The sequence below is a fragment of the Homarus americanus genome, unplaced genomic scaffold (assembly GCF_018991925.1).
Source record: "Homarus americanus isolate GMGI-L3 unplaced genomic scaffold, GMGI_Hamer_2.0 scaffold8995, whole genome shotgun sequence".
Classification (NCBI taxonomy): Eukaryota; Metazoa; Arthropoda; class Malacostraca; order Decapoda; family Nephropidae; genus Homarus; species Homarus americanus.
In genome coordinates this window covers 156,436-172,943 of record NW_024736506.1, presented here as the reverse complement: position 1 = coordinate 172,943, position 16,508 = coordinate 156,436, and the positions used below count along the sequence as shown (strand labels likewise).

General features: G+C 40.7%; 1 protein-coding gene across 2 annotated transcripts in view; it reads left to right on the top strand.

The window, feature by feature from the left end:
* Nucleotides 1-4,794: 4,794 nt before the first annotated feature.
* LOC121872179 (retinal homeobox protein Rx1-like) overlaps nucleotides 4,795-16,508 on the top strand; it is a 51,035-nt gene continuing 39,321 nt past the window's right edge. For both annotated transcript variants that reach the window (XM_042374852.1, XM_042374851.1), the window contains exon 1: nucleotides 4,795-5,303. In XM_042374852.1, the coding sequence (XP_042230786.1) occupies nucleotides 5,054-5,303 (250 nt within the window). In that variant the 5' untranslated portion in view covers nucleotides 4,795-5,053. The remainder of the gene's footprint in view (nucleotides 5,304-16,508) is intronic.

Below are 16,508 nucleotides of genomic sequence, written 5' to 3'. Positions count from 1 at the left end.
CTTAAGATGGTGAGGGGGTGAGTCATTAAGAGGAGGGGTGAGTCACTTAAGGTGGGTGAGGGGTGTTACTTAAGATGTGCGAGGGGTGAGTCATTTAAGATGGTGAGGGGGGTGTTACTAAGATGGTGAGGGGAGTGAGTCACTTAAGATGGGTGGGAGAGGGGTGAGTCACTTAAGATGGTGAGGGGTGAGTCACTTAAGATGGTGAGGGGGTGTTACTTAAGATGGTGAGGGGTGAGTTACTTAAGGTGGTGAGGGGGTGTTACTTAAGATGGTGAGGGGGTGAGTCATTTAAGATGGTGAGGGGTGAGTCACTTAAGATGGTGAGGGGCGAGTCATTAGACGCCCCGAGCTTACAACATTTCACCTGACGATTAAACACCCTAACCTAACCTAACCTAACTTAAATCCCTCAATCAGTGTTAGGTTAAGTTAGGCTAGGTTAGGTTAGCGTTAAATTATGTAAGGTTAAGTTAGATTAAATTTGATTAGATAAGGGTTAAGTTAGGTTAGGTTAACTTTAGTGTAGTTAATCATCGAGTGAAATAAACTAGGAATGTCTAATCTTCAGGTGATCGCCATCTTTAAACCTCACACGACAATGCCTACACGAGTGAGGGGGGAGGGGAGGGAGGGGAGATGGGGGGGTGAGAAAGGGAGGGGGAGGGAGGGAGGGAGGGAGGGGGCGACCACATACTGCCTGGCCTGACGTGACTTGGTAAACACGAGGGTAAAAGTGTTGCTTATTGTGGCGTCTTGTTGTACGACCTGCCCTAAATTATATTGGATGACCTCTCTCTCCTCCTCCCCCTTCTTCTTCACCTCTTCCTCCTCCTCCACTACATCTTCATCCTTTTCTTTCTTTTTTTTAGCTTTTCCTCTTCCTCCTTATGTTTCTTCCTTCTCGTCATCTTTTCGTCCTCCTCCTCTTCCTCCTCCAACTCTATCCCCGCCATCTCCACTCTTCCTCCTTTCGTCTTCCTCCGTCATCTCTCTTATTCTTCCTCCTCCTCCTCTCTTCATTTTTTGTTTCCTTCCTCCTCCCCATCCTTTCTATCACCCCCCCTTCCTCATCTTGTTGTACGACATGTCTAAACTACAGTATATTGGTTGACCTCTCCTCCTCTTCCTCCACCTCTTCTTTCATCGCTAGTCTTCCTCCTCCTCCTCTTCCTCCTCCTCTTCTATCGTCTTTCTGTACCCTCTCTATTCCTCTTTCTTTCATCCCTTTCCCACCTTCTCTTCCCTCCCGCCTCCCCTACTCCCTCCTCCTCTTATCCTGCCTCCTCTCCCCCTCCCCCCCCACACCTCTCCTTCCTCTCTTCCTCCTCTCCTCCCCTCCCCCATCCACTCGACACCATAAAACTCAGCTCAACAATCTCCAGCTTTTTGTCACCGGAAATGTGATGGAGGTAAAATGCTGGGGTCGCTAATCGTGCGTCTGGCAGTGTGGCCCGATTGTCACCCTACTGCCACATCTCCCAGCCAGAGTATCACACTGGTGCCTCCTGGCCACAGTATCTTTTTGTCAAGTCTCCTGGCCACAGTGTTACCTTGGTATCATCGCTCCTGGCCACAGTGTTACCTTGGTACCATGGCCCCTGGCCTCAGTGTTACCTTGGTGTCATGCCTCCTGGCCAGGAAGAGGATGAGAGTGAGAGAATGAGAATTAGAGAGAGAATGAGAATTAGAGTGAGAGAATTAGAGTGAGAGATTGAGTGCGAGAATGAGAATTAGAGTAAGAGAATGAGAGTAGTTAAAGAAGAATGGACAATAACTTAAGAATATGAGAATACTAAGCTTAGGAATAATGATAATAACAACAATACTTTACAAATGGGAATAACAAAGATAACAACACTACCTAAAGGTGTCAATAACTTAAGAGTAATACTTTCTTATTGGTGGTAATATCTCGGGAGTAATAACTTTTAACGGATGAGAGTTCGGAATAATGTTAGCGTAAGACATGGGAATACTTGACGCTTTGGAACAATTGGAATGTTGCAGGGGCAGGAATAGGAATATCTTAGATGTATTAATGGCAATGTCTTAGTGTAGGAATGGCAATATATTGTGTGGGAATGGGAATACCTTGGTGTGGGAATGGGAATACCTTGGTGTGGGAATGGGAATACCTTAGTGGGGGAATGGGAATACCTTAATGTGGGAATGGGAATACCTTAGTGTGAGAATGGGAATACCTTAGTGTTGGAATGGGAATACCTTAGTGTGGGAATGGGAATACCTTAGTGTGGGAATGGGAATACCTTGGTGTGGGAATGGGAATACTTTAGTGTGGGAATGGGAATACCTTAGTGTGGGAATGGGAATACCTTAGTGTGGGAATGGGAATACCTTAGTGTGGGGTATCTTTAGTGTGGGAATGGGAATACCTTGTGGGAATGGAATACCTTGTGGGAATGGGGAATACCTTAGCGTGGAATGGGAATACTGTAATGGGAATGGGAATACCTTTAGTGTGGAAATGAATACTCTTGGTAGGAATGGGAATACCTTAGTGTGAACAAATACCTTAGTGTGGGAATGGGAATACCTTGGTGTGGAAACGAGAATACTTTTAGTGTGGAATGGGAATAATTTGGCAGTGTGGGAATGGGGAATAATTTTTAGCGTGGAATGGGAATACCTTAGTGTGGGAATGGGAATACCTTAGTGTGGGAATGGGAATACCTTGGTGTAGGAATGGGAATACCATAGTGTGGGAATGGGAATACCTTAGTGTGGGAATGGGAATACCTTAAATGTGTGTCAGAGAGAGAGATTATTTATGACGTCACCACCTCTCACTCCCCTTAGTTTATCTCCTCTCATCATTCTATTCCTCTCTCCTTTCTCACCCTTCCTCTCCTTCACCCACTCCCTACTCCTATTCGCTCATGCTTCCTTGTCCTCTCTCTCTCTCTCTCTCTCTCTCTATTTTTTCTCTCTGTTTGTCTTTTTCCTTCTCGCTCTATATCTGTGTTTCTCTCTCTCAACTCTCTCAATTCGAACGAATAAGTGCTCAAGGGAAGGAAGGGGGGGAGAGGGAAGGAGGGGAGAGAGGGAAGGAAGAGAGAGGAGGGGAGGGAAGGAAAATAGGAGGGGTGTAGAAGGCATGGAAGGAAGGAAGGGAAGTGAAGGGAGGTATAGGAGGAAACCAGATCGGTGGAGGAAGGTGGAGCGGAGGAGGTAAGAGGGGAAGGAGGAAGGAAGGAAGAAGGGGATCTAAGGGAGGAGGAGAGATGGAAGGGGGTAAGAAGGAGAGGGGAAGGGGGGGTATGGAGGAGAAGGAGAGGCAGGGAAGGGTGGAGATAAGAAGGAGTTGGAAGAATGGGGGACTAGGGAAGAGTAGTGGAAGGAAGAGGGGATAGAGGTAAGAAGGGGAGGGCAAGAGAAGGGAGGTGGGAAAGAAGGGAGGGAGTGAAGGGAGGTAAGGAGGTGGGGGAGAGAAGGACAAAAAGGGGGGAAGGGAGCAGGGGAGAAGGAGAATGAGCAGGGATGACGGGAGGGGGGAGGAGGTATAGGAGGGGGGGGGAAGAAGGACAAAGGAGGGGGAGGGGGAGAAGTGATGAAGATAGGGGAGGGGAAAGGGAACGAGGGGAGGGAGATAAGGAGGAAAGAGAAAGAGGGCGAAGAGACCAGAGGAGAGGGGAGGGAGGGGGGAGAAGAGGTGGAAGGGGAGAAGAAGGAGGGCTGAAGGAAGAGGGGAGGGGAGAAGGAGAGGAAGGGAGGAGGTGGGAGGGGGAGAAGAAGGAGGGCTGGAGGGGGGGACGGAGGGAGGGGAGAGGAGGAGGAGGGAGGGTAAAATCTGTGGCAGCTCAAAATTCATCATTCGCCATTTTCGCTGAGTTGTGATCGACAAATAACACTCAACAATCCTTTGCTCTTCACTTTATATCGTGATCACGTCTCTCAATAGAGCAGCACGTCGAGCCCTTAACAGCGGCCCTAACCCCTGGCAGCCCTGGCCCTCAACCGCCCTTACTGACGAGGGCTTCCAAGGGTCAGATTGTCTCCAGGCTGTGGGTGGCGGAATAGACCGGACTAGCACCCAAGCGGGAAACTTTATTAGCGCGGAATACACACAGACTTGACTCCCCTCCCCTCCCATCACCATCCCCCTCCTCCTCCTCCTCCTGAGCCAGAACTGGGACAGAAAAACATCGAGTACTCAATTTAAGGTCTTCTGACAACCTACCGGGTCTCTCCTATCACTGCTCTCTTCCTTGGCCGAGTCTCCAGTTATTAATAAATTCTTTCACAACATCCGTAATTTTTTTCTCTCTCTCTTTCGTTCTCTCACTTCTTCTCCAGGTCGTGCCATCTTCTTGTTTCACTGGTGTTCTTGTAGGTGGTTGGTATAGGTGGTGATTACTGTTGATTATGTATTAATTTAGGGTGAGGAGGCGGGTGCGGAGGGCCACAATGGGGAGAGATAGTCATTATTAGTGAGACAAGCATCCATTAGTGGCTGGGATTTGGCCAACCTTCCGTGTATTCTCCGCTAACCAATCAGAGTCCCCAGATTCTCTGCTCGGCCGCCCAGTGCTCAATTACTGATTTTTACTACAATTAAATCTAAAACTTACAAAGATATTACGTTAGTTTGATACTTGTATGTATCCTCCCGTAATCATACATGACACACGGCAAAGTTGAAATTGAGAAAAATACGAATTAACAACATGGTTACGTTTGACAACACTCGCGCATCTGCCACCCGTCGGGAGTCGCTATTATCCAACCGCGAATTATCCCAATACCACAGGCTGTCCTGCGCGCTGATTGGCCCGTGTCGCTTCGACCCGCTCTCTCATTGGTCAACACCACGGGGGGATTAGGTGTGTATGCATTGTTCGTGTAAATAGTGTTGAAATGATTAGGGGGTTCCCGGGTGGCGGTATAAACGAAATAAGCACATGAGCGGGCGGGCCAGTCACTGGACGTCACCCGTCGCTTGCGGAGGTGCGGCAGTGTAGTGTTGTTGTTGTTGTTGTTGTGGTGGTGTAGTGAGGCACCCCTCCTAGTGTACCCGCCAGCCGCCGCCGCCATGATGGAACGCTCTCTCAAGTCTGCCACGCCGCCGCCGTCACAGCCGCAGCTACCGCAGGAGCCGCAGCGCAGTATCTCTCCGCCGCCCTCCCTGCAGCAGATGGACACACAACTATCGCCGACGATGACGGGGCCGCCGCCGCCGTGCCGCGCCTCTCGTGTCTACACCATCGAGGACATCTTGGGGCGGCCGCAGTCGCAGGAGGTGTCGGTGCAGCAGGTCAACCCCTCGGATACCCATCCTGCAGGTGAGACCCGCACCCGCACCTTAATTTAGCAATCATTCTCTTCATGTGACAATTAACTTATTACTACAATGTTAATTTTAACTTATTATTATTTTGTTAAAGTATCATTTGTGTTAAAGTTCTATGTTAACCACCTGACCTCATTTGTTAGTTAACGACAGCGTGTGTTAACTATAACCAGTTTATTAATGTTAATCTTAACTACAGTATGGAAGGATTATGGGACAAAATCTCACTTAATCTCATCCAATTTAGTCTGATTAAGCTTAATCTGACCTAATTTGACCTAATTACCTAGGGTAACCTAACCTAATGTGACCTGACCTGACCTAATAATTACTCGGTCATTCTAATTTGACCTGGTCTGGTTTAACCCGACATTATCCTAATCTGGCTTCTAACATGACCAAAGTCTAGCATAAGAACACAAGAATGGAGGAAACTGCAGCGGGCCTATTGGCCCATACTGGGCAGTCCCATTTACACCCAACCCCTATTGCTCATATATCCATCCAACCAATGTTTGAAGCTATCCAGCGTATTCGAGTTAATGATGATATTTGGTAACTTATTCCAGTCATCCACTACTCTATTTCCAAACCAATGTTTACCTATTTCGCACCTAAATCTAAATTTGTCTAATTTAAAACCATTGTTACGAGTTCGCTCCTGGTTGGATAGTTTGAGTACCTTTGTGGTGTCCCCTTTGTTCAACTTTGACTTCCATTTATACACCTCGATCATGTCGCCCCTCACTCTACGTCTCTCGAGGGAGTGCAAATTAAGATGCTTTGACCTGTCTCTGTACTCTGTACTGTAACCTAACAGTAACTTAACTTGGTCTTGCTTAACCTAATATTTGCCTAATTGGGTTTAACTTAACCTAACCTGGTCTTATTTAACCTAGCATTAACCTAATTTATTCTTACTTAACCTAACATTAACTAACTCTAACATTAACCCAACCTGACATAACTTAATTTAACCTGGTCTAACTTAACCTATCCCGGTCTAACTTAATATAATTTGGTCTTAATAACCTAACATTAACCAGCTTCGGTTAACGGGATTTTGTCTCATTATTACCATGATGGCAAAGTTTTGTCCAGCTGATTTTGATGAAGCAGGCAAGTGAATAGTGCACACCCCACAAGCTGTCATCCTCACTGCTCTATGTATCATGGACACTGTCATATCCTGTCATGAATGCTACCATGGACACTGTCATATCCTGTCATGAATGCTACCATGGACACTGTCATATCCTGTCATGAATGCTACCATGGACACTGTCATATCCTGTCATGAATGCTACCATGGACACTGTCATATCCTGTCATGAATGCTACCATGGACACTGTCATATCCTGTCATGAATGCTACCATGGATACTGTCATATCTTGCCATGAACACTACCATAAACAGTACAGTACCATACACCCTGCCATAGACACTACCACACCGCCTCTACCATAACCATCTAGTTCTTTATGGTAGAATATAAATATTATCCCTGCACTGTGTCACATCCTCAGTGGGTTGGTGTACAGATCAATCTTCTTAAATCGTGTGTGTCTGTTTAATTCAACCAAATCCCTTCATCCAGGTGGTTAAAAGGCATCCATTAATTCATCCAAACTCATCCCCATCACTTCAGTTGGACAGTTCAAGGGGTCAAATTGGTACTATCTTTACTATTATTATGATTTCAGGAATTTGCGTCATACTGTTGCATACTTCAGACTCACCGATTCCCGATGTCTACTGTAATCGGAATTCTGGAAGGTTTTTTTCTCATGGGTGACATAGTGAGAGGGAGGAGGAGAGATGGGTTATTTGTAGAGGTGTGTGTGTGTGTGGGTGGGTGGGTGGGTGGGTGGGTGTGGGTGGGTGTGTGTGTGGGTGTCTCCTGGTTAATCTTTATCCATTGTATTCAGTCTATCCTTATCCGTACCTTTTATCCATTATTCTTACTCATCTGCCATGTGTTCTATTCTTTCCTCTTTTCCCGATACCCATTTCATTTGCTTATGCGTTATTCATATACGCATGCGTTGCCAATATGCGTCGTCTATTTACACACGCGATGTTAATATGCGTCATCCATGGGCTATACACATGCGTTGCCAATATGCGCCATCCATGCGCATGCGTTGCCAATATGCATCATCTATATGCGCACGCTTTGCCCATATGTGTCATCAATATACGCACGGCTTGCCCATATGCGTCATCCATATACACTTGCGTTGCCCATATGCGTCATCCTTTTACGCGTGCGTTGCCCATATGTGTCATCGGATTTTATTCTGTGCGTCATCTACAGGCTTTTTTCTCATGCCTTAGACTATGCGTTTGAGTAATGCGTTGATCGGCCTTCCATCCGTGCGTTCAGTTCCCTTGTTGACACTTGATAGCCCAGGCTAAAAGTGCTTTAATTAATGGATGGCTCACCAGCCTCTCTTTGTCATTGAATACTGGAGAGAGAGAGAGAGACTATTGTTAATTCTGCTGAGAGAAACATTTGAACATTAAGAGAGAGAGAATGGGAGAGAAGGAAAGAAAGAGAGACACTATTTGCTAGTTCTGCCCAGAGAAGCATTAGACATTAAAGAGAGAGAAAGAGAGAATATGATAGTCTATTTAAATTTCAGAGAGAGACAGACAGGTAGATAGAAAGATAAATAAATATTATTTTAGTGTTGGAAATGAGAGAGAGAGAGAGACATTTGGACAAGAGAGAGAGAACACAAAACACCTTTCCAGTGACTGTTTGGGCTGAGCTAAACTATTGAGATTTTTCATAATTTATCGAGAAAAAAATTAGTCAGTCCCATTTATCTGACGTAAGTTGAAGAGAATTGGTCGCCTCTTTTCCTGCGATTTTTTTTCTTTCGTTTAGTTGCGGTGAGAAAAAAATACATTTGTCATTTAACACTAATGAAAGAGGGAAATTTCCGTTCCAGCGGGGGAGAATTTCCGCTCAGGTAGGGAAGTTAGCGGTCAGATGGGGGGATTTTATCGTTCAAACAGGGAAATTATCGGACACACAAGGGATTCTATTGCTTTGTCAGGGAAATTAGCGGCCAGACTGAGAAATTATTGTTTTGTCTGGTAAATTCTGCTCTGACACGGAAATTTCTTATCCCTGACATGCTAATTTTGTGTTTAAACGGGGAAATTATCGATTGCGTATCGGAGATTCATCGTTCATATAGGGACATAATCTCTCATACGGGGGAAATATCCTCTCGGACAGGAGGATCATGGTACAGACAGATAAAATGCGCCCAGAAAATTGTATTTCCGTTCAGACAAGAAAAATAATGTTCATACAGGGAAATGTCTCCTTTACAGGGACACATTATCGACCACAAGAAAATTATCTATAAGATAAGGGAAAAATTATCGCTCAGATAGGGAAATTTTCCGACACAAGGGAAATAATATCGACCACACAGGGAAATTATTTCTCAGACGTGGTAAATAATATCGATCATAATTTCTCTCGATCAATGATTTGTGTGTACTAGGATACGAACGCACGGACTCTCGAAAACAATTACGTACGCACACCAGCCAACAAGTCGAGCAAATAGGGCCCGGCAGTGTCCGTATTAGCTCAGTGATGTTGGATAATTTTGGCATATCGGCTGTAGAAGGCACATCTGTTGCTTAATTAACTATCTATTATTGTTATTACTATACCTGTTGTTGTTGTTTATCATTAGTATTAGTTAACTCACTTTATCATCTTAATTAATTAACTTACCAGTAAACACTATATTAATGTTTAATATACAACGAGATAATCTATGCAGTAAATATTTTCTACTTCAAATTTGTTTTATAGAGAATATCTTCAACAGTTAAAGTATCGTCCTCAAAGGTTTAAAATATCATTAGGAAAGGGTTACGATATCGTCATCAAAGAATTAAGCTATCGTCATCAAAGGGTTAAATTATCGCCCTCAAAGGATTAAGCAATCGTCTTCTAGGGGTTAAACTATCGTACACAGACCACACAAACCATATATATATATATGTAATCCAGTTGCCTCTGACGATGTCTTGAATAAAGACGAAAGCTAAGGTGCTCCGTTGTTTCCCTTTCCCCGTGTGATTTTATCAAGATATACTGTATATATATATATATATATATATATATATATATATATATATATATATATATATATATATATATATATATATATATATATATATATATATATATATGTGTGTGTGTGTATGTATATGTATAAACCATAAAATCTCCAGAAATAATCTCGGGAAATAATCACCATAAAGAACTTCCAATAATTTCCAACTAATGTCATGTCTACCACAACAGGACCCAAACCTTCAACCTAAACAATAAAATCTTTAGAAATTATCTCTCAGAAATAATCTCCGTCGGGTGATGGTGGGGGAAGGGGGTGATTTGTGGGGGAGAGAGGGGGTGAAGGGCGAGGGTGACGTTGGGGTGGGTGAGGGGTGACGATGGGGGAGGAAGGGTAAGGGATGGGGGTTTCGGTGCGGGTAGGGGAGGGAGGCAATACGGGGGGTGGAGAGAGGGTGGTACTCCAACACATCCGTTCTACGCATTTTCTTCTCCAATTTCCATAGCCAACAAATCTCCTTCCTCAGCCATCTCCTCCCCCTCTCTCTCCTCATTTCCCAACTCATTATCGCCTTCATTATTACGTCATTCGCTGTAAATAACGATATAGCGAGACAATTAACGGATAAAATTGGCAGTAGAAGCGGCGCTGAACTGTCTCCTGGGTCTGTTTATATATACGCCGTGTGGGGATGCGTAATAGGAAGAGGGAGAGAGAGAATTACACGCCATTCTTTTTTAGGGAGGAGGGTGGGTTTGTATTGCATAAATGGGGATCTGTTTACCTATTTTGATAAACTTTTTGGTGTGTGTAATTGGGCAACATTTACTTATGTTGTTAATAATTTTCAGGGGTAAATAGGGATTTTTATTCTATATAATATTGTACTGTTTAACAGAGTAAAACTAGGAACTCGTTTACCTATTTTATTAGGAATGTGGGTAAATTGTTACGTCTATGCCTATTTTATATAAAGAAACTAAACTTGCATTCCCTAGAAAGACGAAGAGTGCGGGGAGATATGATAGAAGTATATAAGTGGGTGAAAGGAATCAATAAAGGGGATATCGATAAAGTTCTTATAATATCCGAGCAGGATAGGACTCGGAGCAACGGATTTAAGTTGGATAAGTTTAGGTTTAGGAGGGAGATAGGAAGGAACTGGTTCACAAATAGGGTGGTAGACGAGTGGAACAAGCTTAGCAACTTTGTAGTAAGTGCTGGAACGCTGGAAAGTTTTAAAAGGAGGCTAGATAGATTCATGGATGATAGAGAGTGGTAGTAACTCTCGACAGGAGCTGCCATGCACAGGCCAACCGGCCTATTGCAGACTCCTTTTCTTATGTTCTTATGTTATATCGTTTCGTCGTGGTGAAATGGGTCTTTATTTTTCATATTATTATTATTGTTGTTGTCCTATTTTAGATTTTTTTCGTCTGGTTATGATCCAAATATCATCACTTTTTAACACACATACACACACACACACATTATAGATTATGTAATCTATAATTTAAAATAATTGTTAACATTATGTTTAATTTGTTTATTTATTGAAAATTAGTAATATTTTCTTCCTCATAAATTTCAATATAGTTTATCATTTACTAAATAAAGTAACTATTTTCTCAATAAACAATGAATTACAAATTCAATAAATTGTAGTTAATTGTTTTTATTATCGTTTGTCATGTTTACTAGTATTACTGAAGTGTAATTAATAACTATTTAATCAATTAAATAAATAAAAACTCATTATGATTAATTTTATATTTTCTTTAATCAATAAAGCATAATAAATCACCTCATTTAGCATAGGATAATGAAACAATAATACCCTCATTAAGTCATTATTTTCCTCCGCTAAAGCATAATTAATCTCAACGCTCAGACAATAACTTAATCACATAACAAGCATTAACACCCGTCCTTAATTATATATAACCAGCTATAATTAAATAAAAATTATATACCTGCATTCTCCCAGACCGATTATCAATTATTATTAATGTTCTCTGCCAAGTAATATTATTTGGGAAGGGTCGACGGACGTATAATTTCTAGTAATGGGAATAAATTGGATTATACGCGTGATAATGACCTATTAGGAGGACTAATTGGGTTGGAGGAATATTTGTATTACTTAATTTAGTGACCAGAATGTGTGTGTGTAGTGTGAGACTTTTGTTATTGTTGTTATTATTATTATTGTTTTATGTTATTGTTATTAATATTGTTTTTTATTGTTATTATTGTTGTTGTTATTGTTGTTTTTGTTGTTATTATTGTTATTAATTATGGCCTTTATTATGCAAATCTAGTCATGTAGTTTTGTATTATATAACTAATCTGTTTCTGTATATAACTGTATCATGTAACACTGTAACCCGTTAATATAGCTGTGGTGTTGGTGTTTACCGAGAGATGTGGTAATTGTTGTATTTCTAAGACATAGTTGTAGCTTCACCCTTTGAGGTCGATGGCTTAAACCTTGTATCATCTTCCTCAAAGGTTATGACTTAAAACACTGTCTTTAAGGAGTTGTAACTTAACCATAGTCCTTAAAGGGTTATTAGTGGATGGATGGGTAGTTGGATGGAGGAATGAACGAGGATTGGATGGGGGGGGGGGGTAGAGACGCGGCAGCTGACGATCAATCAACAACCAGTGTTCTCTCCGGTTGACTGACGCTCTCGATCTAAACGTCAGCCAAGCGAAGATTAATTGTGGCTGACAGTACCCTCCTGACGACCAGTACTGACAGTAGAGATGAGCTGACAAATTTGACTAACTTGAAATTGACCTGTCAACTATTTATGTGTACGATTTTAATGACTTAAACAATGTATATTAATTTTTCTTAATTACATTTTGATGACTAATTAAACTATATATATTGTTAATTAAGACACTGATGACTTTATCTAATTAAATGATAAGTTTTTCTTTTTTGTAAGTATGATTTTAATTATCAAATTTAATTACTATTTATAATCCAGGCATATACCGTATGCCAATTAATGCTTTATTTCGCCAATCAGGAAAATAATTCATTGTTTTATTTCGCCAATCAGGAAACAAGAAATCGATATTGATGGCTGTAAACGGCTATGAAAGGAAATAATGTTAAGCCTGGTGGAATGCGTTCGTAGGTGTGAGAGGCATATTTATACAACCGAAGGAATGCGATACTGAGTGTTCTCTACGCAATATACCCGAAGGAATACGATACTAAATGTTTTATACGCAATGTACTCGAAGTCATGCGTATATAATATAATATTTTAGACTGCAAATTCATTTTTCTGATCTTGAAAGAGAATCTGTCACGGTATCTATGTCTAAACTCGTGATTTATACCTGCAACATTGTCCTTCTCACGTTATTTTTTTCTCCTCTTCATTCTCCTTCTCTTCCTCACAGTGCAGGAAGCAAGAGACGCCATGTTTGAGATCTCTTATACGGTTTCTTTAGTTTCATCTCATGGCGGAGAGATTTCCCGAGTTTTGTTTCCCTTGTTCATAAATTTTCTGTAAGTGTTTTCCAGATCATGGGGGGGGGGGGATTTTCATGATATTCATCTGTAATTAGGGAAATATCTTAGATTAATATTATCTTGGGGGAATTTACAGGAGTTTCTTATTTTTGAAGGGAATTTTTGATGAACTGTTTTTTGGAGATATAACTTTTTCATTAATTTCTATCACATTTTCAAGAATTTTAGGGAATTTTAATGGACTTAAGATACAACAATCATCTTACTTCACGTTAGGTTCATTGTTTAATTAATTCTCAATAGTTACTTCTTCAAGGAGTTTGTTAAGAATTCCCTACATCTTGAGGAAGTTCAAGTGACTTCTTAAGTTGTCTTACCACTTAACCATTGAAACCTTAACTAGATAAATATTTGCATGTTCTATAATGTTAAGAGTACTATAGAGAGTTTCGCCTTTTGCTGTATATATTAGATCTGAGTGAGATTCAATCACCAATAACTTAATCCCTAGCAGAGGTTTACCAGCTAACTAATCCGTCTATATGCTGTATCTATATACACCTGGGTGCTTAATATATACTGTACATAAGTTTACTTGTTTAGTTTACAATATTCTGCATAAGTTTATTGTACTCTACAGAAGTTTACCTGCTTGGTTTAATATAATCTCCATAATTTTACCTGCTTAGTTTACAATACATAGTTTTAGCTGCTTAGTTTACAATAAATAGGTTTAACTGCTTATTTTACAATACTGTAAATACGTTAACCTATTGAGTTTACAAAATTTACACAATTTTATCTATTTAATGTACAAAATTTCCCAAAAATTGTCTATTTAGTTTATTATACTCTACAAAAGTTAGCCTGCTTACCAGCGATTGTTTTGGCTTGGTTTAGTTAACTAGGCATCTGCTGCTACTGACGCTGCCGGCAAGCTTGTCTCGTCTCAGTTGTTTGTTTTTGTACGGCTTGACGCACGCTGTAATAGTGTACCTTGTTAGCTGTAGAGATGGTGGTGATGGTGGTAATGGTGGTAGTTGTGGTATAGCCAAAGAGTGGAATGACAGTGACACCAACACTTCGGAATGTTCTCACGCACTCATACACGCACCCAGGTCGTATCCATGTTGGCAGCGGCGTTGTCAGCGTTGGCCACCGTCGGGGGTATATTAACCAATAATCCTTCGTTAATCCGCGTTGAGTGGGCAGTAAGAAGGGGGGGGGGTCGAGAGTGAGCTGAAGGGGTTGGTGGATTGTCAAGTCTCAGGGTCCGGCTGATTCGTCCGCGTGGTGGTGTCGCGTTGTGAGTGCGGCGTTCATAATGCAGTGAGCGTTGGTGGTTAGTGGCGTTGATAATGTAGTGAGCGTTGTAGGTGAGGCGTTGATAATGTAGATTGTAGACGCTGAAAATCGAGCACGTTGAAAATACGATTGCTATAGAAGCTCTAGAACGTTGTAGATGAAACATTCACGTCGCGTTGAAAAAAATAGGAAATCGGACGCGTTGAATTAGCTGTAACTATATACATTGAGAATCGGTCACAAGCGTTGAAATTCTGAACGATGGAATATAACGATTAAAATGGTGTTGAAATAAAGCTAGGATTCCACGCCAGATATTTGGTCAATTTCTCGTCTTAAAAAAATCAGTTGTAACAAAAATGTGAAAATTTTTGTACAGTGAAGAAAGAAATTATTCACAACTTTGAAAAAAAATAGTTGATTTATTTGACGTGATTAAAATTATATCGATGAAGATTTTTTTGTGTGCGTTGAAATTCGAACCATAAAAAAATCTAGCGTGGAAAAAAAAATATCAGCGTTCAATAATTGTTACGAAGCGTTGAAAGTTACAAGACTAGAGTTGTACTGTATACTACTGAAAATGATTATAACTACAATACTTTCACCTCTACTGAACTATCGTCTCAATCCAATTACCTACGATACCTCACACGTCGATACATCCCGTCAAGAAATTCAGAAATAAAATAAAGAAAAATTACATTCATAGGTCTTACAAATAATCACAAAACTTGATCTTTACGAATAAATTCATTTTTGTGACTAATTTACATAACGTTTTACTTAATAGTTAAAAGAAGCAGGTGTGATCAGGTGTCTTTTTTTTCATTTACAATACAAGATTTATTTTAATCCTGGAGCACATGTTAAAAATTCGATTTCACAAGTTCAATATTCTGCTTCGATACCCGATAAAATTTACATTAAAAAAAATATCAAAATTCCTTTCCCATGGCGCTTGAAGTTCACGTTACAAAGGGGATACACATAACTTCCGCTGAGTGGTTTAGAGGGTAAGTGAATAGAGTGGGTTAGGTTAGGTGTAGGTAAGTGTACTTGTGTGGTAGCTGGGTCGTGTCTCGGTACTGTTGTGGTCGTACATATGGCGGGTGTGACGACGACCTGTGTTGTAGTGATGGTGGTGGTGTGGGGTTGGGGTTGTTATTATTATTATTATTATTATTGTTGTTTTTATTGTTATTTATTATTTTTATTATTATTAGTGTTCTTATAATCATTGTGATTTTGATCATTATTATCAGAAGAAGTAATTTCATTATCATCAATGTTACTAAAAATTTAACTTTCTTATAATCAGTAATACTGCATTTATTAATATTGTTATTACCATTATTATTAATATTATTACCATTATTACTACCATGTTACTAGTATTAATATTATTACTACCAATACCATTATCGTTAATATTATCATCGCTGCAATACTTGCCATCATCACTTAATCAACGGCACTAAACTCAGGAACAACCCCACTAAAGGTAGTTCACTGCCTCTCTCATCTTTAATGACCCACTTGATGGTTCGTCCAGCGTCTAATGGCCAGATTACCACCTATTGATTGACTATAACTGGCCCCGCAATCCCCCTACCCTGATCTAATTATCGAGGACTGTAGCCAGGTGGAGGGCGCGGGGAAACACACCTTCTGTAGGAGTGTGTTAAGGTGTGTTATGGCAGGCATGTGTTGTAGTTATATAATTGTTGGTATATAATCCTAAATCTGAGTGTGTCGTATGTCGTTTTTCTTGTTGTTGGAGAATGTCTTTGTAAAAAAATGTGTATGTAATGTATGTATGTATGTATGTATGTATGTATGTATGTTATGTATGTATGTTATGTAGGTGTGTGTTGAGTCTTACCTCACTGGCTACACGTTAGTCAGGTGTAAGAGTTGTATATATTTTTGTATACGTGAACTGAATGAATGAATGATGGTCACTTTTAGACAATATAACCACAACATTACCTCAGTATATTACAGCTACAACATCACCTCACTATACTAAGACCACATTGTTCCCTTTACCACACTATAACTACATTAACTCACCACGTTGTCACCATAACTATACACTATACAACACAGCACAAATTGACATCTTCAACCCAACAGCTTCACCAACCACCACAAGAACAACCACTGCACCATCACAACCACCATATCACCACAACAACCACTAAAACTGACCTTAATCACCATAAACAACCTCCTAGGATTAGCGACGAACACTTTCTTACCGCGAATTACCAGTACAT